The 25,808-nt window shown below is 42.0% G+C and overlaps 1 protein-coding gene across 1 annotated transcript in view; it reads left to right on the plus strand.

Moving 5' to 3' along the window:
- Window positions 1–12,668, plus strand: part of LOC129516337 (protocadherin-8-like) — an 85,098-nt gene extending 72,430 nt beyond the window's left edge. Inside the window, exons 3-4 of the mRNA XM_055335661.1 lie at window positions 10,775–12,382; window positions 12,474–12,668. Of these exons, the coding sequence (XP_055191636.1) occupies window positions 10,775–12,382; window positions 12,474–12,668 (1,803 nt within the window). The remainder of the gene's footprint in view (window positions 1–10,774; window positions 12,383–12,473) is intronic.
- Window positions 12,669–25,808: the final 13,140 nt, after the last annotated feature.

A 25,808-nucleotide genomic window follows, 5' to 3' on the forward strand; every position in this document is an offset into this window, starting at 1 on the left:
ACAGTTTTGGTAGGCAGGCAGTGGGAGAGATGCGTCACAGCTGAGGCAGTGAGAAGGTGCTTCCCCCAAGAGCTAACCTTTGAATAAGCTTTCAAGCCTTGCTTCTCAAAGAGCAGCCCTGGAGGTGCATCGTGCAGAATCTCAGGCCCTGCCCTAGACCTACCAGATCCAAATCTGCATTTTATAGGATCCTCAGGTGATTTGCAGCCACAGTAATGTATGGAAAGCGCTGCTTTAAAGAATGCATAGCATTGCAATGGTGCGGGCAGAAAGAACCACCCTGTAGGCACAGAGAACAAAGTGAGCAAAGGCTTGGCAGCGGGAATAAATAAAGCAGTTCCAGAGAAATCTCATATCTGGTTGAGCTGTAGCATAAACAGTGGAGTGCAAGCTTCTGAGTAGGAGAAAGATAGGACTGAATTCACAGAGGGTCTAAGTGTTCTATATTGTTCTAGAGGTAAGTGGGGATAATGAAATGTCTTGATCAGGAAATGATAATTTTTATTTAATAGCTGCTTTAAATTTATAGAATATTTAAGTTTTGTGATAAATTTAGAACTTAACCTTTGTGTAACATGTAATTCTTTCATATACTTCCTTTCATTTTCATACTACCAAACAAATGTATTATTAATAGGTATTAAGTTTACAGACTGTATTAAAAGACAATGGAATAAATCCTGAAGGCAAGCAGGAACACTTGAAAATTCTATAGCCGTCCCCATTCTCTGTGAAGGGTTGGTTGGTTAAATTGACCTCAGAGGTTTAAAAGTCTACACCATGTTGTCCTTCAGGAATAGACGGGGCAATCAGATGAAGTATTGTCCCACTGTATTTTGCATTGGTAGGGCTCTCTGCTCTCAGTCTGCAAGGGACCTCACTCAAATCCCTTCCCCCAGGCTCCTTTGATGAGGTTTCCGGGAGAGACAGAAGCTATTTTGTAAAGCTGTCAGCTGTCCCGAATAGGGGAAATAGATAAAGCAGCCAGGAACAAGAGAAACAGATAAGAGGAGAATTCTCAGGAATGAGGGGGAGCCTTGTCTACCTTGGATGAAAAGAAGGGAGGAAGATTTTGGAAGGGTAGGGGGTGAGTCAACTGATGGAATCTTCAGCCGCAGGCTGACAGCAATGTTACAGAGACAAAATGAGTCAACAAAGACATCCAGTAGCTCACTGAGAGACAAAGGACAGGGGAGGGATAGGTGCAGCTGGACGTTTCACATTGGGATGGCTGCATTTATCAGGGTGGGTGAGCAGGAGGGAAAAGGGGAAAGATAAATAAATCAAACTTTCTGTTCCTGCATGTTGGGCCCTGTTAACTAGGATGTTCTTTGTTCCTAGTTGGTGACTTAATCAGTTCCCTTATGGAAGCTTAAAAACTGATATAGGATCTTGGAAAGATTTGCGTTGCTCCCAGTTAGGGCTGAGTATAACTGCTCATGGTCTGACAACCATCTGATACCCTTGACATCCCCCGACACATCTAAATGATGAAGAATTGTAATTAAAAACCCCATATGGAAAAGGGGAAACCATACACAGTGGTCATTGCCCATAGCACATAAGCATATCCTGTTGGCCAAAAGCTGCAAAGACTCCCTTCCTCCACTAAGGTGTGGGTTCTTAGATCTGCCAGGATGGCCTCCCCAGATTTCGGTCACAGGCAGGATCTTTCTTTCTTTCTTTTTCTTTCTTTTTTTTTTTTTTAGGGAGGATCTTTCTTAATCTTTGTCCTTTGTGACCACATTTGAGCTGGGCATGCAGAATATATTTCAGGGGCTTTTCAAAGGTCTAAAGTCATTTTTTGTATTAAGGGTTCAGGAATTTCAGTCCTTTGTTTGCTGGGCAAGGGTTTGGTGTTTATTTGCATCTGATCAACTCCATAATCAAAGTTGGAAACAGTGCTCAAAATTACTGTCTAGGCATCTTCATCTCCTGGCAACAGCTCTAGATGCTCTGTTTATGCCCTTCACCCTCAGCTTAAATGACTTCCACTTGGGCCTCACCAAAGCCATTCAGGACAATTTCTTAGGTTGGGAGTCATGGCTAGTTTATGCCCCTGGGCTCCCAGGTTGCATCCTCCAAATAGCTTTTTGTTGTGGGGAGAATGTCATTTTTCTTTACTTGGATATTCTTAGAGGGAGTTTGAGGGAGTTAGACTTAGAGGGAGTTTGGGAGGTATAGGAGGGCTCAAGGCTCTGTGAGACCTCAGTATTATCTTCCTCATTACCTTTTGCCTGTGGTTTTTAAATTTTATTTTCTTTTTTGCATTAACTTTAGTTTGGTGGAGACAATTTTGTTTTCTCTATCCTCAGTGCTTGCCAAGATTGCCAACTTCCAGCCCTCTTAGATTACTGGCCTCAGAAAAGGACCGTCTAGTGACATAATTTCTTCTGTTTCTGCTCTCAGAGGGACTCTGTTTAGTTGGAGACAATCCTCTTCTTATAAATGTAGCCAAGCCCTTCCAATCCCGACATCCTATTCTCTAACTTTAATAGACACATGATCTGAATGGCAAAATATGAGTAATAGTTTACCAGTGGCTATGCAACTACATAACAAGAATGTAGGTTAACTTCTTAATATGGTAGGTCTCCATGGACTTCAGCAAATTACACTTTTAGAGTTTGTTGCTAACAGTTCCTTTCTCAATTTTGGAATTTGTTACAATTGTTGATGGAACAAGTAAGAGAAATCCAACTGTTAATCGTCTTGAACATAAAAAGGAGCATTTGCTGTTACATTTAAATGAAAAGTTTAGTTGGAGATCAGGCATGGTTACATCTAAGTGCTCAGTGTCATCGCAGCCTTTCTTTGAAAAATGTTGGCTTTATATTCAGGCAAGCACTCCCAATCTGGTGGTTCATATCCCAGCTCACATCTTTTTAGCATAGCAACTCTAATGGAAAAAAGAAATATCACTTTCTAAGTAATTACAGAAATAATCCTGGGACCTGATGCCCAATGGCCCCTGGTTGGCCTGAGTTGGGAAAAGTGTACTTACCTGAGGCAATCACTGGGATGATGGACTGTTTTAGTTTGGCTAAACCTGGGTCATGTGGCCATCCTAGCACCAAGGGTTGGAGCATCTATCATAACTTTCTCACATGGATCAGATTTGGTGAAGAGGTGATTTCAGAAAGGAGAATTGGCTACTGAGCAGGAAGAAACAACAAATAACTTATATGCCCTGGTATATCAGTTTTGAAATGGACTTAAGAAACCAGTTTTGTTCTACGTGGCTGCACCCCATCCTTCGTATTACTCAGTGAGTCTCTTATTGCAGAAGTCTCACATAATATACGAGTTCCATATACTAAGCTTTAGTAAGTTTTCTAGTTTAGAATTCAGATGATGTGATAGGGTAAGGATTATGCAGAAGTGCCATATCGTGGTGAGACCCTCAAAATATTCCACAAATACAAATGACCTCCTTTCATATAGTAAGCAATGTACTGGAAACAGGAATATACATTTGATAAAGACATGGTTAATACCTGGAAGGGCTCATAATGGAGGTAGGAAGTATGCCTTTGAACAAATAAATCACAACATTATAGGCAAAGGCATATTACAAAGGACACAGTTGTCTTTTAATATCCACAAAGTGGTAGGCATTGGGTTTTTTGCTCTCCCCACATTTTCTCACTTAAATCTCAAAGAAACCCCTCAAGGTAGGCATTATTCCCTAATGACATTGAGATTTGTAGAGATAAAATTTTCTGTGTTTGGTCCATTCAGCTGGCAAGTAGCAGGAGACTTGGGGAAATCCTATTGGGGGCATTGTACTTTTGTATTTGGGGACACTGGGAAAGTGTGATCATTCTTTAAGCCAACCAATAACTTTAGAATCACTTATTTTTTATATCTTCTCCATCCCTTAGAGCTTATCTGTCATGAAGTCCTACCACTTCCTTTGCAATGTTCTTCAGGTTTTCACCCTATACTTCTTCCAACTCATTGCTCAGGCCTTTAAATCTTGTACTTGGATTGCAGGGGCCCTGTAACTGGTCTTCTCCTTTGCTTCCAGTCTTTCTTTAATTCATTCTGCTACAGGTGGATTTTGAGGTGGGCAGGAGTTATATACCACACTGCCTCAATCATTTATTTGGCATACATTTATGATAAGTAAGTCATTGTGTGGGATCATGGTTTAAATCTTCAATTAAAACACAATCCGTTTTGAGGATTTTACCAATGTTGAGGGAAGGCAATTGACTACCTTATTTATCACAATGGAATATACATCACCAACTCCTTGCTCCACAAACCTCAATGCTTTCTCACTGCTGCCTTAAAAGTGTTTAAACTCTCATGTCTCCTCAGGCAAAGAAAACAAAAGCAAAATTAGACTAGTGGAAACTATACCAAAATAAAAAGGTTTTGCCTATAATTAACAAAATAACAAAGCAACTCACTGAATGGGGAAAATATTTTCAAGTGAATTATCCAAAATATATAAAGAACCCACCAAACTCCCAAATAATCTGATTAAAAATGGGCAGAGAACCTAAGTAGAGATTTTCTAAAGAAGGCATACAAATGGTCAATAGATGTATGAAAAGATGCTTGACATCACTGATCATCAGGGAAATGCAAATCAAAACCACAGTGAGATGTCATCTCATGACTGTCAGAATGGCTACAATAGAAAACACAAGAAACAACAAGTGTTGGTGAAGATGTGGAGAAAAAGGAACCCTTGTGCACTATTGGATGGGAATGTAAATTGGTACAGCCACAGTGGAAAACAGTATGGAGTTTCCTCAAAAAATTAAAAATAGGGGCACCTGGGTGGCTCAGTGGTTGAGCATCAGTCTTTGGCTTGGGTCATTATTCTGGGGTGCTGAGATCAAGTTCCAAGTCACACTCTCTATGGGGAGCCTGTGTCTCCCTCCGCCTCTCTCTCTGCCTATCTCTTTGTGTCTCTCATGAATAAATAAATTCCTTAAAAAAATAAAAATAGAATCACCATATGATACAGTAATTCCACTACTAAGTATTTACAAAAGAAAATGAAAACGCTAATTTGAAAAGATATATGCATCCTCATATTTATTGCAGCATTTAATCCAATAGCCAAGATATGGAAGCAACCCAAATATCCATTGATAGATGAATGGATGAAGAAGTGGTATATATATATACAATGGAGTATTACTCAGCCGTAGAAAAGAATGAGATCTTGCCATTTGCAACAACATAGATGGACCTGGGGGTATAAGGCTAAGTGAAATGCCAGTCAGAGAAAGACAAATACCATATGATTTCACTCATGTGGGGAATTTAAGAAACAAAGCAAATGAACAAAGAAAGAATAAGGAAAGAAAAAAGGAAGGAAGGAAGGAAGGAAGGAAGGAAGGAAGGAAGGAAGGAAGGAAGGAAGCTAGACTCTTAAATACAGAGAACAAATTGGTGGTTACCAGAAGGGAATTTGGTGGGAGGATGGGTAAAATAGATAAAGGATATTAAAAGTTCACTAACCATGATGAGCACTGAGTAATATATAGAATTATTGAATCATTACATTGTATACCTAAAACTAATATGACACTGTATGTTATACTTCCATATGTATTCAAGAGTTGAGATTTAATAAAAATAAGAATTTCTACCCCTTCAAAAAATGATCTGAACTCTTTAGCTTAGAATCAAGGTTTTCAACTACATCACCCATTTCAAACTCGTCCCTTAGTGTCCTCAAATCACCTACTCTAACCAACTAGTCTATTAGTAAAAGGCTCTGGGCCTTGGCTTGTCCTTCTTCACAACTTGTTCACATGATTCCCAGGTTTTATTTGTCTTTGGCAGTTCTGGCTGCCTGTGATTTCACCTGGAAAGTTGGAGATCACTTCTTCTTTACACTTGATGTAACTTTCTCCATGTCATTTAGCACTTGTGACCTTCTCTGAACACTGATGGTTTTATTTATTTATTTTTCTTACCTTTCAAGTATTTTCTTCTACAGGAGTGCAATCTTTAATGTATCACCAATAGTTGATCAAATGTTTGTTGATAAAGGCCCTGAAAGTGCTCTGACTACTGGGGGACATGAACTTCTGTGTAGAGTAGGAATAGAGAGGATAAGCTAAAAAGAGAGATGAAGATAAAATAAGGCAAAGATAAAAAGTTGCTTCTCAATTAAAAAAAAAGATTCTATTTATTTATTCATTAGAGACACACAGAGAGAGGCAGAGACATAGGCAGAGGGAGAGGTAGGCTCTCTACAGGGAGCCTGATGCAGGACTTGATCACAAGACCCCAGGATCACGACCTGAGCCAAAGGCAGACGCTCAACCACCAAGCCACCCAGGCTCCCCTGCTTCTCAATCTTTATTCTTTTATTCTCTTGCTTTGCTATAATCTCTGGTGGGGGGAGCAGGTATCCTCTCTATTGGGTGGCAAGAATGCAAAGTCTAAACCTTGAGCCAATGATGAAGTCAAGTACCAAAGTCAATTTCACTGGCTCACTCGGGGTTTGAGGCATCCCTGAAACAAAAAAGGTAAGATATTTTTCATTATTCATTGATCTAATGTCCTTCATACAGCTAGACTAATAAAATCAGCAGTTTAAAGACTGATTTCATGTAGTATCTTAAGATTATATGGTTTTGATGATAATCTTTATTAACATAATGATCCTATGGGAAACTTTTCTAGGTAAAGATTATATCATTTAAATCTTTGTTTTATGTTAAGGGGAATTTGTGATTAGTGTTGATACTCTATCACGGTTCCCTCTGATTTTTTCCTAGGTTAAAGCACTTAAATAGTTGATAAAATATCATTTGTTCCTACACAGTGCTTGTAGACAGTATTTTGGCTGACTTCAGGGTTGAATTATTTCCCCTGAAATCATTTGACAAAAAGGACCAGCAATTTGCTGATAACTTTTCTTATAAACGACTGCACAGTCAAGGCATAATAATACATTGATTATACAATGGAGTAGCAGGAATGAGATAATAGTGCTTCTTATGTGATAACTTAAAACAATTTCTCCATTTTGGGGGCTCATACGGCTGAAGATTAATTTTAGTTTTTTTTTAAGGTATGATTTTTAAGGAAAAAAAAGGCTGTTAGGTTGATTTGTTTTCTTTCAAACAGTCTTACTAGCTTCAATTTCTGGGACTTAACTCCTTGAAGACAGCAACATTGCACTTGATAATATTTTGCTCATTCGTCTATAGGATGTTTGTTCAGTTGAGAAATGAAAATGGGTCTCAGTATATCATATAGAATGAATTTGTTCTAAGTGGCAGAAAAAGTGTTTCTGGGCCAAGACAGGACATTAGTTCAAGGTCCTGTGAAAGTTGATGCTTACTCGGATGCGTGGACACCATAGTCTAGGGAAATTTGCACATTAGGGACTTTCCTGAAGTTTCATTTCCTCCCCTGCCCCCAACTTATGTTATTAGTTTCATGTAATAGGAAAGAGGAAATATGCAAAGGCACAGACACTATTCTGAATTAGGGGACCAATTTTTTCCCCTGTGTTTATGATGAAAATTAGTTTATGTACAGTGTGCTTTAATGTATAAAGGGACACACTGGGGGATCCCTGGGTGGCGCAGTGGTTTAGCGCCTGCCTTTGGCTCAGGGCGCTATCCTGGAGACCCGGGATCGAATCCCACGTCAGGCTCCCGGTGCATGGAGCCTGCTTCTCCCTCTGCCTGTGTCTCTGCCTCTCTCTCTCTCTCTCTCTCTCTCTGTGACTATCATAAATAAAACTAAAAAAAAAAAAATTAAAAAAAAAAAAAAGGGACACACTGGGGTTAAGTGCTCAGCAAAACAAAACAAAACAAAAAAAACAAAACAAAAAACCTTTCTGGAAATGATTAGAATAGAATGCAAATGCTGTTTTATAGATCTGGTTTCCTGGCATTTTGAGGCAAATGCTAGTATATTTGGTACTTTTGTTTTAGAAACACAAGTAAACTGTAGGGAGTTTACCAAAAGCCTGCCACCTTTTAAAACCAAACTGAGCAAGAAGACCAAATTGCTGCTTTATTCACAGTTTGGTCTTCTTGTGGTGGTGATAGTCCTCTGCTCCCCTTGTTTGTTTTGCTTTATGTTGGATGCCAACAGAGATCAAAACTACATTTAATGGACTTATAGTTTGGCAATATGCTGGCAAATGGGAAAACAAGCAGCATAAACCAAATTTCTGCCACAATGCTTTTAATACTGAGACAGATTTTTATCTAACAGAGCCAACAGAATGGAACATGAGAGCACCAGCAGCTCAGGGCTGTAAACACAGCTTCCTGATGACACATCCCTAGGGGGACAGATCATACAGTTTCTATATTATTCGGCTTGTCACTCTACTGGCACAGAACTGATTTTTGCCTCAGAAAATGTCTCTTTCTGGAAACTCCAGCTGTCCTTCATTCATAAAGCGGTGTTTTAATAAGGTGGTTGTTTACTAGGGAAACAATGCTAATGTTAATAATGAATCACTAACCATCTAGCATATTCCTTATCGTAGATGGTCTACTTGCTGCCAAACAGCTGGAGGAAAAGTGAGGAAAAATGCAATCAAGCATTTAAACATCATAGCTAGATGTTTCCAAACATAAGTGTCCAGATGTTTAGCATTGTGGAGGTAATGTGTTTGATTGCTTGCCTTTTTCATATTTTATCTGGATCTTTTGATGTTCTGTAGATAGAGTCATGACTATTCTTCATTTTCAGTATGCTGAGCAGTTTTGCTCGTCATGAATAGCAATAGTAATGCTGAAGACTGGCAGAGGCCAAGCCTGGCAGGGATTGCTGGAGAGGAGGGAGAAGAGGAAGAAATGAGACTCAGACTATGGTTAAATGGGTCCCTCTCCTGGCTAATGTGTATGGAAGCATGTGCCTTTTAAAAGACATGGGCTGAGTCCATTTTCATCCTTCGATTAAGGAGAAACTAGGAATTAAGAAGTTGGATATGGGGTTAGATCCTCTTGTTCTCCTTGAGACCCAGAGGCTGAATAACCAGGTCTTTTTTAGGGATACCCACTTCCAAGGAAGAATGCTGTTTTTATGCCAGTGAGGGTACAGGCTTAAAAGGAATCTGGTCCAGCTAAACTGTAAGTAGAGTTGTTGTCTCCCTTAGACTGATGCCTCATCAGACAAAATAACAAGCCTAAAATAAACAAAATGAAGCACTTTCTCCTTTTAGGGTCTCAGAGAACCCAACCCAAATCAATTCATGCTTCCTACTGCAGACTTCTCCAACATTGGGTTATCGGTACTTATAATTAGACTCATTTTGCTAAATGCTCCACTAAATTAAAACCCCTGCAAATTAATTATCTCATCAAAGGTGGCTCAGTTTCAGAACTGGATTCAAAGATGCTGGTGCTAAAATAGATGCAACTCCCTCCTAAGAGTGAAAGGAAAAAAAAAAAGTCGTTTACTGACATGTCCCTGCAGGAATCAATAACATTACAGATCATGGAGAAGCCAAGAATAGCCAGGGCATATTAATAACTCAGTCTGTTCACCAATTTTATTCAAGATGACTGGTTAAAGAATGCTGCACTGATGATGACTCCATGGCATGAGGAACAATGTCATCATTAACATGTGGACCTTTTAGCATTTAGAACATTTCACACAAAGAGAACTTAACACAAGAGTATTTATCGTGCTTTAGACAGATGGTTTAATGTTTTTTTAGCCTTCAGCCTATCAGGCCACCCATGGCTTTCTTCAGCCAAGAGCTTTTAAAAAATAATTGGTCTATAGCAATATTCTAACAAGACTGCAGTATATTTCCCTAAATCTTTTTCCTACCCTTAACTATCCCTTATAGTGGTTTGTGGTTGACAAACCTCCCTGACTGACACCGATTCTTCACATACAAGTAATTACTGACTCCTTTTAGGAGATGAAGGGGCTGGAATTTCATCATTAATGGTTTCTTTGCTACGGAAAAGCTATTTAGAAATGATTACTTTGGAAAACAGTTCTTCCCTGATTAGACACTGCCTGACTCTGGAGAAGCTGTTCCCCTAGAATCTTTCAATACAGGAAATGATACCCCAACATAGATGGGTAACTGTGGGTGGCAAAAGATGCATATAAGCGTTGGTTTAAAAATGGTAGAGAAGAGTAATTGTATCTCTGTCTGAAGAATATGTAAATGTGTTTAGGAAGTGATACAGAGGCTGCAAATTCCCTGTTCCTACCATCAAAGTGGAATTCAAGCACAGTGGAAAAAAGCAAGTGGGATGCATCCTTCTAGTGCAAACTTCTATGGGGATCTTCATGACCCCCTGCACTGCTCTGGCCACTGTTCAGCTCCCCAGGATCTTCTGTGAGCTCTTTTAGGGGAACAACATGACCCAAAACCCAGAGACTCTGCAGACTGGCTCGGATGGATGCTTATTTGCACATTCCTCTCTATGTAACCTCTGTGATCGGGTTCAGAAGAAGCAAGCTTAGGCCTGGAGCACAGAAAAGCGATTACACAGCAGAGAGGGTTTAGTGATTAGATATATTTAGGAGGGCAAGTATCTCCTGACTGCCTACTCAGGAGGGCATGAGGGGCTGCAAGTATCAGTGCAGAACCTCCTGTTGGCTTTTTTCTCTTTGAGGAACAAAGATGGCTTGCTGGAGGCTCAGATTTTCCGCTGACACTTTATGCTGGACCAGACTGGAATTCTTGCTAGTTCTGCAGCTGAAGCTGGTGTCCGAGTCTTGCATCAAAACTGTCAATTTCTGCACCTGTGAGGAGGTAGCCCATCGCACCCATATCAGCCTTCTGGCTGTGTCCTGTTAGTTCCCAGCCCCAGGTACCTTGACAGTTTTCCCTTTACAGCTCTTCAGCCTCTGCTGGGTGCTCTCGGTGGCCCAGAGCAAGACAGTGCGATACAGCACCTTCGAGGAGGACGCCCCCGGCACGGTCATCGGGACCCTGGCCGAGGACCTGCATATGAAAGTGTCCGGAGACACCAGCTTCCGCCTGATGAAGCAGTTCAACAGCTCGCTGCTCCGGGTGCGCGAGGGCGACGGGCAGCTGACCGTCGGGGACGCGGGCCTGGACCGCGAGCGGCTGTGCGGCCAAGCGCCACAGTGCGTGCTGGCCTTCGACGTGGTCAGCTTCTCCCAGGAGCAGTTCCGGCTGGTGCACGTGGAGGTGGAGGTGAGGGACATCAACGACCACGCGCCGCGCTTCCCCCGGGCCCAGATCCCCGTGGAGGTGTCCGAGGGCGCGGCCGTGGGCACGCGCATCCCCCTGGAGGTGCCGGTGGACGAGGACGTGGGGGCCAACGGACTGCAGAGCGTGCGCCTGGCCGAGCCTCACAGCCCCTTCCGCGTGGAACTGCAGACGCGCGCGGACGACGCCCAGTGCGCGGACCTGGTGCTGCTGCAGGAGCTGGACCGCGAGAGCCAGGCCGCCTACAGCCTGGAGCTGGTGGCCCAGGACGGCGGCCGCCCGCCACGCTCCGCCACGGCCGCCCTCAGCGTGCGAGTGCTGGACGCCAACGACCACAGCCCGGCCTTCCCGCAGGGCGCGGTGGCCGAAGTGGAGCTGGCGGAGGACGCGCCCGTGGGCTCGCTGCTGCTCGACCTGGACGCGGCGGACCCCGACGAGAGCCTCAACGGCGACGTGGTGTTCACCTTCGGTGCCCGCACCAGGCCCGAGGCGCGCCACCTCTGCCGCCTGGACCCGCGCTCGGGCCGCCTCACCCTGGCAGGACCCGTGGACTACGAGCGCCAGGACACCTACGAGCTGGACGTGCGCGCCCAGGACCGCGGCCCCGGGCCCTGGGCGTCCACCTGCAAGGTCATCGTGCGCATCCGCGACGTCAACGACAACGCTCCGGACATCGCCATCACCCCGCTGGCCGCCCCGGGCGCACCCGCCGCCTCTCCCTTCGCCGCGGCCGCCGCCGCCGCTCTCGGGGGTGCGGACGCGACCTCGCCCACCGGGCCCGGGACGCCGGAGGCGGGCGCCGTCTCCCTGGTGCCGGAGGGGGCGGCGCGCGAGAGCCTGGTGGCGCTGGTCAGCACCTCGGACAGGGACTCGGGCGCCAACGGGCAGGTGCGCTGCGCCCTCTACGGGCACGAGCACTTCCGGCTGCAGCCGGCCTACGCGGGCAGCTACCTGGTGGTGACCGCGGCGTCGCTGGACCGCGAGCGCATCGCCGAGTACAACCTGACGCTGGTGGCCGAGGACCGCGGCGCGCCCCCGCTACGCACCGTGCGGCCCTACACCGTGCGCGTGAGCGACGAGAACGACAACGCGCCGCTCTTCACGCGGCCAGTCTACGAGGTGTCGGTGCGTGAGAACAACCCGCCCGGCGCCTACCTGGCCACGGTGGCCGCGCGGGACCCGGACCTGGGCCGCAACGGCCAGGTTACCTACCGGCTGCTGGAGGCAGAAGTGGGTATCCCGCTAAGTCTCGGTGGACCCCACCACGGGGGAGCGGCGCGCACCGCGATGCTCTGACCGCGAGTAACGGGCCAAGTTGCAGCTGGAGCTGAACGCGCTCGACGGTGGCTCTCCGCCGCGCCGGGGCCGGCTGTGCTGTGGCTACCTGTGCAGCACCAGGATGACCACGCACACTGCCACTGTCTTCAGTGGCTCAGCCCAGCTGCCTCTGACCCAGGGCGCTCCGCTGGGCTACTGGGTGACCCGCCTGCAGACCAAGGCCCCGACGCCGAGCTAACTGCGGCCCCGGGGTGCTAGCGGGTGAGCTGCCTCTCCAGCGCCGCCTGTCCCCACAGCCCACTGGGCAGCCGACGGCGGTCATCGTGGTGCGGATGGAGACCAGCCGGCGCCGTCCCGCGCTGCCACTTTGCTCCTGGTGCCGACGGCCTCAGCGCCACCTGGCGGAAAAGTGATGCTGGTGCCGCCGCCGAGGTCGCCGGCGAACCAGGCAGCGGAGGTGGAAGGGTGGGGGGCGCCCAGTGCAGGGAGCTGGGGCGGCACAGCTTGGCTACCCTGGCGTGTTGATCGGTGTTTTGGGCAGCGGCTGCGGCCTTCTGGTGGCCATTGCCACCCTGACTTGTGCCAGCCAAGGCGAGGCGAGGACTGGGAGGAAGAAGCCCCGTGAGCACAGCTGGAGCCGATGCTGCGCAAGGAGTGCCCAGGCTGGCCCAAGTCCTAGAGCGCAGGAGGCCGACTCTGAGGGCTTCCACTGAGGTTCTTCAGGGAGACACTGCCCCTTTCCAGTTGTGCGGAGGCCCAGGAGGGCAAGGCTGCAGAGACTTCCCAGTCCGGGGATGGTGGCACGTTCTTTGCTCCTGGTTCAGGGAGAGGAGAGGGATCTTGCAGGAGGCCCAGGTGGATGACCCTAGCTAGCAGTCTTAGTGTCCTCATTTAGGAGATTTCCATGCTGAGGGCGTTATGAAAATTCAGGGTCTGCCCAGGTTTGGGACTTCAAAGGACTAATTTTTTAGGACTTGTTTTTTATTTTATTTTTTTATTTGAGAGGAAGATTTTCTTCACAGATGAAGGCAGAAGGAGGCACGATGGTCATGTAGGCCTGGGTCTGTTTCTGCCCTTGGTAACTTCCTTGTGGGTCCAGTTGGAACATCTTCCTTTCGCTCCGGGTTTAAATGCTGTCTTCCCGAAGCACTCCCAGTGAGGGATGTTGTTCCTGCTTGGTCAGTTTTGATATCTGAGCGTGAAATATCTGAGCAGTTAATCTGCTGCTCTCACCCCTCTTTTTAAATAGGATTCAGGCCCAGGTGCTCTCCGTGCCCCATCCCTGCGTGGAGAGGATAAATCTGCGAGTTTAAGGTAATTTCAGAGTATGTATCGTTCTCTCTAAGCACTATGTTTGACGTTTTGTACATTTTTATGGAAAACAGAATGGTTCTGTCCTTTTCACTCCCAGTACACATTCAAATCTAGATGAATTTAGTGTGAAAGATAACACAAGAGGAGACAGTGAATTGAATGATAGCAATTCTGATATTAGTAAAGAGGGGCCTTCAAGAAAGCATCTTTTTCAGTGATTGCAAAGTAAGAGGGTAAGTTCAGACCTGAGACTTTGAAGCTCTTCCTCACAGTCATCATAATTCTGTATGCCTGAGTGAATTAAAAAAAAAAAACTAAACAAGTGGTCCCAACTGTGCATTCATAGAGGGGAGTATGCTGAGTGCTGCTGAACAGAGTTAACAGGTTTTTTTTTCCCCCAACCATTTCTTATTTAGCTGGTTCTACATATTTTAAATACATTACACTTACTGACTTATTTATTCCCCATAAGAAGAAATCCAATGAAGTAGGAGACCGAGGCACAGAGTTTAAATAACTTGCCCAAGTGTCAGAGTTAAGATCTTAGCCCAGGAATTCCAGCTGTAGATTTCTTCCTCTCAATCACCTATTAAGCTGCTTCTATTAATGCCAAAAAGATTAAAACACCAAAAAAGAAGAATTCTGTGGTTAGTAATGCTAAAATAATTTCATACTGTTAGCACTAACGAAAACTTCCCATATGTAGGGATTTCAGAAGTGGAAAGCATACGAATAAATTTTTCATAGGCCAGGATGCTGTTTGCTGGGAGCATATGAATATGTGGTTTGTTTGGCTGCACTTTGTTTCAAGAATCTTGCACCCACACAACATCATGCTAGTCAGTCTTACTCCTACAATGCTTGGGAGTTTTGTTTCAGGTCAAAATCTTTGTAATGGTGTCTAGTTCTATGGGGAGAGTCAATTATGAACTTTGTGTTAGTTTCCATGAAAGTGGGCACTAGATCGTTGGCCCCTCAAATAAGATACCTTATTCTCAAAGAGGAGTCCTAATGGTATGTCCCAGTGATTCAAATATCTCTTCACATTATGGATATTTTTGTCCAATCTGTGTTTAGTTCCTTCAACACTTTTTTTTTTAAAAAAAAAACAAGATGACTTCTAGAAGCATCTGCATCCTGGTCCCTTATGAATATTCTTTGGTTTGTAAATATCTTTCCTAAAATTAGACCCTTAGAGTTAGATACAGTACTGCAGAACCAGCCTGTCTCCTGAGTTCCAAATTAATATCTCCAGTTGCCTATTCAACATCTCCATTCGGATGTCTAATAGACATGCTGTATGTTCAAAACTGAAGTCTTGATTTCTATCCTACAAGCCTGTTCCTTCTCTCATGTTTGTATCTCAGTAAATGACAACCCTGTTTACTTAGTTGCTTGCCATGGCCAAATCCCTGTGTCGCTCTTGATTCCTACACTCAACTTCCTACACTCAACCTCAGCCCATCCGCAAATCTGACTGGATTTACTTTGAAAATATAACCCAATCAGTGCTCTTCTCACTACCTTCTTTGCTGCTATCCTACCCCAGGCACTATCATCTCCTGCCTCGATAACTCCAAACTGGACTCTCTGCTTCTATTCTTGCCCTCTTCCAGCCTGTTTTCCAAATCAGGTCATATAATTCAACTCTCTAAAGATTCCTCACTAGAAATGAAATCTAATAATCCTCATCATGGGGTCCCAGTTACTACTGTTGTGTAACAAATTGTGACTCAAAATGTAACAGTTTAAAGCAACTATTTTATTATGCTCATGGGTCATTTGGAACAGGACATAGCAGGGATGCCTCGTGTCTGCTCTAAAGTGTTTGAGGCCTTAGCTGAAAAGATGTAATGGCTGGGGGTGGGATTCATCTGAAGGTTTAGACGCATGTCTCGCATGTGGATTAGGATTATTTGAAGTCTAGGATTACTCACTCCGGGGTGGGAAGCAGGGTCTACAATGTGCCCTTTATAGGCACGGCAGACTTAGGAAAGTCACATGGGGGCTCAGCGTTGCAAGCATGAATGTTCCACTAGATAAAGCAGAAGTCACATCCTCTTTTATGATCCAGTCTCAGAAATAATATAGTCATTCATATTCTCCTGGTCTGAGTAGTCTTAAGCCTACCCAGATTCAAAGGGAGGGGACAAAAGACCCCTTCCTCTACATTGAAAAATTATTAAAGACTTTTGGGCCGTGTTTTTAAATAAGCCACACACTACCCATAAAGTCCTATATTATCTGTCCCCTGGTTGCTTCTCACAGATGACTTCTTATCGCTCTTCCCCTTGATAATTTAGATCATTGTTTAGGCTCTCTTGTTTCTTGAATAAACCAAACATATTTCATCTCAGACCTCAGGGTCTTGCTGTTCCCTCTACTCAGTTTGCTCTTTCTTGAGATATCCATATTGTCTGCTTCTGCCTTCATTTGTGGCTTTGTTCAAATGTCTATCCTCTCAAAGAGATCTTCCATGCCTCAAACTGTTTCCCCAACTGTCACTCTCCACCTTGCTTTATTTTCCTTCATATTATTTATCACTGCCTGACGTTATTTTATGTGTTTATCACTTGTTCCCTGTTGAATCATCAAGCATCAAATATGTACTGAAAAAATGACTGACTGACTGACTGAATGAATGATTGAAAGGTGTAGTCTAGCCAGCGTATACATCGCAACTGTATGACTATTTCTTATAATCATATTGCATTTTAGATTAGGTAAATTATTCTGTTTTTTTTTTTTTAGAAGTTCCATTGTGCTGCTTTACTTTCTAGATTTTTGTGTCATCTCAAGACTTGAAGATTTTACAGGAAGTTTATCTTTTCAGGTCATTTAATGTTAAATTACCCTTTTCAAAAAAAGATCAAATTCCTGGAGCTGCTATTGTTTATTCTCCGTTTAGGCAATGACCAGCTTGTTCTTGTCTTAGCTCAAGTTTTCTCTTCATAATAATAGGGCAGGCTCTCTGAATCATATGGTAGCTCACAGGGCTGCTAGGGCAAACAGGAAGGTGATCAAGATGATGCATTCAATCTGGGAGGATATAGCTACTTGGTAATAACAATTACAACGTTTCCTCTCACCCATATTCAATGGCAACATTTTATCTATTTATTTATTAAATATTTACATAGCACTTACTATAAACCTAGAACAGTGCTAGGTGCTCCACAAATATTAACTCATTTAGTCCTCACAATAATTCTATTAAGTAGGTACTGTCATTTAGCCACATTTCACAGAAGGGGAAACTGAAGCAAGAGTTATTAAGAGGGTTTTGATCAAGGCCACCCAGCTGCAGGGGCCGAACTGAGTTTTCAATTCCAGAAATCTGGCTCCAGAGTTCATGCTTTTAATGTACTGTGGTACTGCATCTTCAGTGGGTTTTTAAACACTTATTTTATGGGTCTCCTAAAACTTTAGGACCGATTTACATTCCTGAGGATGTTTCTGTCTTTGACTTTAAATGAGATGTTCTGATTTATGGTTTTGGTTTATGCTCCAGCTCTCTGCTGCATTTTCTTATAAAACTTTTAGTGAGATTATTGAAAGGATGACACATGGGTGATGGCAAGATAATTGAATTAGATGTTGATAGCTGGAGTTAAGTTTAGTGAGGTTATTTTTATTATTTTTTCATCTCACTCTTAATACTTAACACAGAATAAATGGATTAATAAACACATTGATACTCTTCTGAAACTTCACTTTATTTATTTTTCTTCCAGGTTTTAATTTTAACTCCAGTTAGTTAACATACAGTGTAATATTAGTGTCATGTGTAGGATTTAGTGATCCATCACTTCCATACAACACCCAGTGCTTGTTACAAGTGTCTAATACCCGTCACCCATTTAACTCATTCTTCCATCCACCTCCTTCCATTACCCCTCAATTTGTTCTCTATAGTTAAGAGTCTGCTTTATGGTTTGCTCACTCTCTTTTTCCCGTGTTCATCTGTTTTGTTTCTTAAATTCTACATGCAAATAAAATCATATAGCATTTGTTTTTCTCTAACTTATTTTGCTTAGCATGATATTCTCTAGCTCCATCTGTGTCATTGCAAATGGCGAGAATTCATTCTTTTTATGGCTGAGTAATATTCATACACACACACATATTATATATACACACACATATATAAATATTCCAATTACATCCTCTTTTATTATCCAGTATGTATATGTATATATATAAACCACCTCTACTTTATTCATTCATCAGTTGATGGACAGTTGGGCTGCTTCCATAATTTGGCTATTATTGATAATGCCGCTATAAACATCAGGGTGCATTAACTCTTTTGAATTAGTATTTTAGTATCCTTTGGTAAATACCTAGAAGTGCAATTGCTGGACTGGTGGATAGTTCCATTTTTAACTTTTTGAGGAACCTCTATACTGTTTCCCAGAGTGGCTGCACCAGTTTGCATTCCTACCAACAGTATAAGAGGGTTCCCCTTTCTCTGCATTCTCACCAACATCTGTTGAGAAATTTCATTGTAAGTTGTAATTTTTACCATTCCTCTCACCAAAGCTGTATCAGAGATTTCAGCAAATTATTTAATTTTGTTGCTTGAATTTTATTTCCATTTCATTTCATCGGTGCACCAGCAGGTGGAGGTACAAGTCATTGGCAGAAAATCTAAAGGAAGAAAAAAAAAACGCTAAATAACTAGTCCCTGAACAACTGAATGTTGTTTGCATTTTCAAGTATATTGCCACATAGCATTCTGACTTTTTAAATATTTTACGCTCTTCCATTTTATTTTCAAGTTGCCTCAGATCATTCAGAATGAAAAACACTTAAGGATCCTGAAAGATTAATCGAGGAATCTCAAACAGCAAGACTCTTTCATCACATCATGAAAATAGGCACAAGATTGCACTTTCTTCAAGTATCCTTTCCCCTCACATTTCCCAGATGAGAAATATGAATTTCCAACCAGTACACTCAGAACTCAAAGGATGTTATTTTCAAGTCTGTGAATCCCAAAGTGAAGGGCTGCCAAGTATATATGACAGAGTTCAAAACTGCAGGCCAGCAATGTCACCTCCCCCCATTCTCAGACAGAATGATGAATTAAATCATCCTTCAGTGGATGGATCACCTTCACATACTTCAGAAATAGCCACTTCATTCTGAAATGCTGCAACTCATATGGACAGTTATATTTTGGGAATATACACATTTATGTTTCTGTCAAGTATTTATAAGCCAAGCTGCATACACGACCCTCTTAGTTTTGATAGGCATTTCCCTAAATTATGTCAACAGTTAATGTCAGAGCATGTGATGATTTTATATAATCTAGGATATTTTTACAAAAAGTCTTAGATGCAGCCGTATTACCACAAGAATAATAAATGAACGTCTATTTTATATTCTAGGATGATTTCTGAATTTAAATGAAATATTCGATCTAGCTGTACATTGATGTTTGGTGTTTGCAATTCTACTGGGAACACAATTTAACTTTGAATAATTAGCTTTAGGCTACATTAAGAATCTGGACCCCAACTGAGAGTGCCTGGGTGACTCAGTTGGTTAAACATCCAGCTCTTGATTTTGGCTCAGGTCATGCATGGTCTCAGGGTTGTGTGATCCAGCCCCACATCAGGCTTTGTGCTCAGCGGGGAGTCAGATTGTCTCCAACTCCCCCCCCCCCACTCATGCTCTTTCTGTCTCTCTCCCAAATAAATAAATCTTAAAAAAAAAGAAAGAAAGAGAATCTGGACCCCAACTGTAACCATAGGCCCAATGAAGAGAAAGAGGAAACAGCACTGGGATAAGGGAGAAAGTTCAGGGAGCAATGGAGGAGGGGAACCAGAATCATTTCTCTAGCCTTATATCTGAGAAGATTGCTGGGTGCTTTCATGGGTAAAACAGTGGTGGATTCTGACAATGAGTGAAAATCAAATGGAGGTGGCCAGTCATGTTGTGCTTCTGGGCACTAACCCATTTATAATAGCAGCTCATTCAGAGGTGGAGCTGCAGGGATCAGAAGTGGGAAGAGCCAGAGTCTTAAGGCCTCAGCCACCAAGATTAGTGGTCTCAGCAGGACTTGGCTCCCACCCTGAACAAGAGGTTAGGTGGAAACCGGGACAAAAGACCAGGGGCAAAAGGAGGGATTGGACCCAATTGGAGTGACTCACAGGCTATGTGAGCAGCTGGGCCTTCTGTAGCTGACCAGATTCTCGGGGCAGCATTAGAGTAGGGGAACCAGAATCAATCTGGGGGATGGGATGGAAGTAGCTGGATTGTGTCTTCTTTTCTCTAAGATTGACTCAGATGGTGGGAAGATTTGAGTCTGTAAGTGCAGGACACTAATGTCTCCCCATCTGGAGGCACCTCAGCTCATCAAAACCCAATGGGCAAGAACTGTCTTCACAATACAATAATCACTAGCCGCATGTGGCTGTTTAAATGTAAATGAATTAATATTCAATACAATGATAAATTCAGTTCCTTAATCACAGTAGCCACATCTCGGGTGCTCAATAGCCACACATGGCTAGTGGCTATATTATTGAACACAACAGCTATAAAATATTCCATCATCATTGTTCTAATGAACAACATTGACCTGGAAGAAGGGACAAGTGAGGGGCCCACCTCCATGGGTTGGGGGTGTTGAGGTCAGCCAGTGACCCACCCTCCTTGCTCAGCTTATATATGGGGAACTATATGTTCTCTTTTTCTCCACACTCTACGTTTCCCTGGTCAAAGACAGTTGGTCTTTTATTGGTTCATTATAAGTATTTCAAAATGGGTTGACACATTGTATTGTTTATTATAAAATATTTGAAAAATGTCTAAAGAAAAGAATTCCCAATAGTACAAGCTTTTCTGCATGCCTGGGGAATTTCTGAAGTCTCCTCTGCTATTCTAGCTAGCAACTCAAATTTATAGCTCTCATATTCAGTCCTATAACCTTAGAGATTTTGCAGCAATATTCATGATAAAACCAACCTACTCGTACTCCTGAGCTCTCCCAAGAAATAATGCAGCAGTTTTTAAGAAGTAATTCATTCTTTAGCTATGCTCGGGCAAGAAGCTAGTAAGTAGTTTAAACTCCTTTGGCCACTGGCCTCCTGTAGAAAAATCACTGCTTTGGAAATTGGTTTCCAGGTCCAGTGGTGTCTTTGGAGTCAGAATGCTTTTCCAAGCATCAGCTTTCCAGAATTGGTGGTCTAGGCTCCAGAGAGACTGTAGCAAACAAGAATGTACCCAGTTTTACATGAGCCGTACCTTAAAAATAAAATATACACCTATCTTTTGGATTATATTGAGTAATATTTCAACTTCATGAGTAATTTGTTATATAAGTGAGTTCTGTGGGAAATGTTTGTAGAAGCCAAGAATCTGAAACTTTCTCTCAAGTTTATAAACATAGGTTTAGATGTGTTTGTTTTTTCTTAAAACCAGATTCACATGTTTTTGTAATAGTCGCTTCTACCTTAATTATGATTCCTCAAGCAATTTTTAACTCTGGAATCCTGCCTGTTTATAGCTGCATTCTCAGGGGGAAGTAATAACTGGCAACATTTATCACCATTTATTGCAAACAAGGCTTCTTGGTAAATACTTTACCTGAGTTATCATATTTATACCTCATAGCCATTGTAGGAAGTAGTTATATTATAATCCCCATTTCATAGATGAGGAGATGGAGGCTTAGAGAGGATAATTTATGTGAGGTCATACAATAAGTGAAGGAATTGTGATATAACATTAAAGTATATGAATTTTAGGTTGACAGCTAGATGAAATGTGTATGCTCATGTGACCACCACCCAGAGCAAAGTCTAGAACATTTCTAGATCCGCAGAAGGCTCCTCCGTGCACCTTTCCAGGCAATAACTATTCTCAAAGTAACCACTACTCAAGCCTTTCTATTTAAACCTTTCATCATCTATTCCTTTTTCTTGTCCTTGAACTTTGTATAAATAGAATCATACAGTATATCCTCTTTGGTGCCTGACTCAACATTATGTCTATAAGCTTCGCACACTTGCATGTACCAGTAGTTCATTCTTTCTCACTGTTTTATGGTATTTCATTTATGAACTTGCCACAGTTAATTTATCCAGTCGAGGGACATTAGAGTGATCCCAAGTTTTTAGCTTTTGTGAATTAATTTACACATTTTTTTGGTAGACATAAACACTTATTTCAACAGAAATAAGGCCTTATAACTAGGATAAGGATTTTCAGGTCAAACAGTGATGGATCTAGGATTTATTTGAAACCCTGGGTTTTCTGAGTCCACCAGTCCCCATTGTACAACACTCACTATCTCATTAACAGCTAACAGTGACCAAGAAGTCTCTATGTGCTAGATACTCTGATAAGCTCTATTTTTCTAAGCAGTCACTTGATCAATTGAGAACTTTCTATAGGCTTAACTAATAACAGCAGGGGAAGTTTTATATTTGTTCAACAAATAAGACAGTCTTTTAAATTATCATTAAATAGCTGATATATTACCATGTATGTGGAATGGTTAGTAGCTTCTCTTCGAAAAGACCATAATAATATCTATCTTTGACAGACTTGTTTTGCTCATTGAAACGTATACAGTAGGAGTAGAGTTAGCAATTGATTGTTCATTTTCTTGTGTACTGTAATTAGCTAAGGAAGAAACAAATCAATTTAAAACCAATTTCCATAGTCTACACATGCACAGGAATTGATTGCAGACTTGAATTTGCTGAATAAAAAGTGAAGCTAGCTAATCTCAATTTGTATTTCATCGAGTAAATGTCGGCTACTGATTTCTGTGGTTTACAACTGGTGAGGCCCTATGTCTGTCATTCTTTAAAGGTAGCACAGCACAATCACTGTGCAGTTTAATTAGGTGGAGGCTAGTCATTTCACTTGCATGAGGAAGATGAAATATTTAGCTATAGTGGAAGGAAAAAAACCTCAGCCAGCTGCCTGTTCTCCCACTCCCTTTCAGACTCTTACTCATTTTAATGTAATGTTCATTGATCCTTATTGTTGAATATGGTACAGAGGAGCCCTTTTGTAATAGGGTGCTGGAAGATTGGGCAAAAACTGACTTTACAGGCTAACTGAATTCTCTCAAGCTTTCCTAAACTCCTGACAGTGCAGCCTCACATTTTAGGGGAGTGACTTGGCCCATGTGTTATAGAACAGGCTTCCACGGGGTGCTGGTTTTCTGAGAAAGTAATCCATGCTACCTTGGTAGCACAGGATTCATATATAATTTGACAAACTGTGATGCCTTCTGACGTGGCATAACATAGGATGTGTAATCTTGCACTGGACTTGAAAACAACTGTTCATTTAAAACACGGCCTGATCTAACAGCCAACATAATGTCTTCTGTTCAAAGGAAATACCATAATCTCTTTGCTTTTCGTTTCCTCGCCTATGGTGGGGATGTTAGTACCTACTTCATAGGAATTTTGGATAGCTAAATGAGATAGTACATATAAAATACCTAAAGCAATGCTTTGCACAGAGTAATCACTTAATATATTTTTCTCTCACCATCAGAAACATTTCTTATTTCCCATTGCCGTGTTTAAAGTGACATAGTTTGTCATTACAAAGATTCCTAAATATTTATCTTTATTTCTTTTTGTTTGATGCAATCAGCAGTTTTTTCCATCTCTTTTGGTTGGCCCTTATGTTTTAAACTTAATTTTCAAATAGGTAAACAATAATAAAGTCCCCTAGGGATTACAGTATTTTTGACAATGGTATGAACCTTTGATTTAAAACAGAAGACCCTTCTGTGCAGTTTTACAGTAGTTCTTGTAAAGTTTGATCAGTCAGTCATTTTGTCTTATGGCTGTATTCCAAGCCAGCAGCGAACTTGACAGTTATGTGAGGATATTTAAATGGAAATGTGGGAATATGTTAATAGTAAATGCACTGGTTCTTTAGTTCAAGAATCCTTGGGAAAAAACTTAGTATCCCACTTTTACCTGCTTTGGTGAATGCTAATATGCCATTAGATTGAGCCTGTAGACCACCTGCCCTGCTCCCGGTATGTTACAATCAGCCCATGCTGTTGCTGTAATACCCCATAAATGGCACAAAGTAATAAAATGGTAATTGATCAGCTTCTGGCTCAGGCCCTGTAGCTGGGGAGATGATTGATAGTGAGGCATTTCTATTTTTTTTAATTTATTTATTTATGATAGTCACAGAGAGAGAGAGAGAGAGAGAGGCAGAGACATAGGCAGAGGGGGAAGCAGGCTCCATGCACCGGGAGCCCGATATGGGATTCGATCCCGGGTCTCCAGGATTGCACCCTGAGCCAAAGGCAGGCGCCAAATTGCTGCGCCACCCAGGGATCCCAGTGAGGCATTTCTAAATGAGAGAGAGACTTCCAGAAAGGACACAAGCTGAAAGGTATTTTCTTTCCAACCTGAAGCCAGAAAAACCAATAGAATGCCTCCCACTTAAGGACCAGAAGGCATTCAACATTCATAGATATTTTGGTAGATGTTTTTAATAAAAGGCATAGGTTCTAAGGCATGCTTACTTCTCACTTCTATCTCCTGCCATCTTCCTGTGTGCACTTCCCACCCCATTGTTGATGATCTGACTCCCTAAAATGGAGAAGGAACATCCACATAGACTATAAACTGAACCCCTGATCTCAGGCCAGGGCTATCTCTTGGATAGCCCTGAGGCCAGAATGCACCCGAGGGCCCTTAGAGAGATGGACCCCTAAAAGGTGACAAATACCTACTCTCCTGAGTCCTTGTCCACAGCAAACTTTCTCCTTCTGCCTATGACTTGGTTTTCCACATAGGTCTGTTTTCAGGGAGAAAATGGGCTTGACATAATAGAAGCATGCATTCTGTTCCTGTGAAAGTTAGAATTTTCATGTAAATATTTAAACTGTTTTTTTTAATCGTGGTAAGTGTACTGTTTAATCCCCGTATCCTAGTTCCCCCACCCTCATCCACCTCCCCTCAACTAGCTATCAGTTTGTTCTCTATAGTTAAGAGTTTGTTTCTTGGTTTGTCTCTCTCGCTCTCTCTCTCTTTTTTTTTTTCCTTTGCCTGTTTGCTTCTTAAATTCCACATATGAGTGAGATCATATGCTATTTGTCTTTCCCTGGCTGACTTATTTCATTTAGCATTCTCTTTAGCTCTATCTATGTTGTTGCAAATGGCAAGATTTTATTCTTTTTATGGCTGAATAATATTCCAGTGTGTATGTGTGTGTGTATACATATCACACCTTCTTTAGCCATTCATCTATCGGTGGACACTTGGGCAGCTTCCATAATTTAACTGTTGTAAGTAATGCTGCAATAAACATAGGGGTACATATACCTTTTTGAATTAGTGTTTTCATATTATTTAGGTAAATAACCAATAGTGGAATTACTGAACCAATAGTGGAATTACTGAACCACATCTATTACTTTTTTGAGGAACCTCCATACTGTTTTCCACAGTATGTTCCAAAACAGAATTTGTTGTTTCTTGTATTTTTGATTTTAGCCATTCTGACAAGTGTGAGATGTTATCTTATTGTAGTTTTTGATTTGCATTACCATGATGATGAGTGATGTTGAGCATCTTTTCATGTGTCTGTTAGCCATTAGTATGTCTTTTTTGAAGAAATGTCTGTTCATGCCTTCTGCCAATTTTTTATCTGGATTATTTGCTTTTTTGGTGCTGAGTTATTATAAATTCTTGGATATTTTGGTACTAACCCTTTATCAGATATGTCATTTGCAAACATCTTTTCCCATTCAGTAGGTTGCCTTTTAGATTTATTGATTGTTTCTTTCTCTGCGTAGAAAGTTTATTTTGATGTATTCCCAATAGTTTATTTTTGCTTTAATTTCCCTTGCCTCAGGAGACATATCTAGAAAAATGTTGTTATGGTCAACGTCAGAGACCTTATTGCATATAGCCCCTTTTAGGATTTTTATTTTTTGTTTTTATTTTTATTTAGGTCTTTAACTCATTTTAAGCTTCGTTTTGTGTATGGTGAAAGAAAGTGGTCCAGTTTCATTCTTTTGTACATGGTGTCCAGTTTTCCCAACACCATTTGTTGA

Source organism: Nyctereutes procyonoides, unplaced genomic scaffold, assembly GCF_905146905.1.
Source record: "Nyctereutes procyonoides isolate TBG_1078 unplaced genomic scaffold, NYPRO_anot_genome, whole genome shotgun sequence".
In the NCBI taxonomy this organism is placed as follows: domain Eukaryota; kingdom Metazoa; phylum Chordata; class Mammalia; order Carnivora; family Canidae; genus Nyctereutes; species Nyctereutes procyonoides.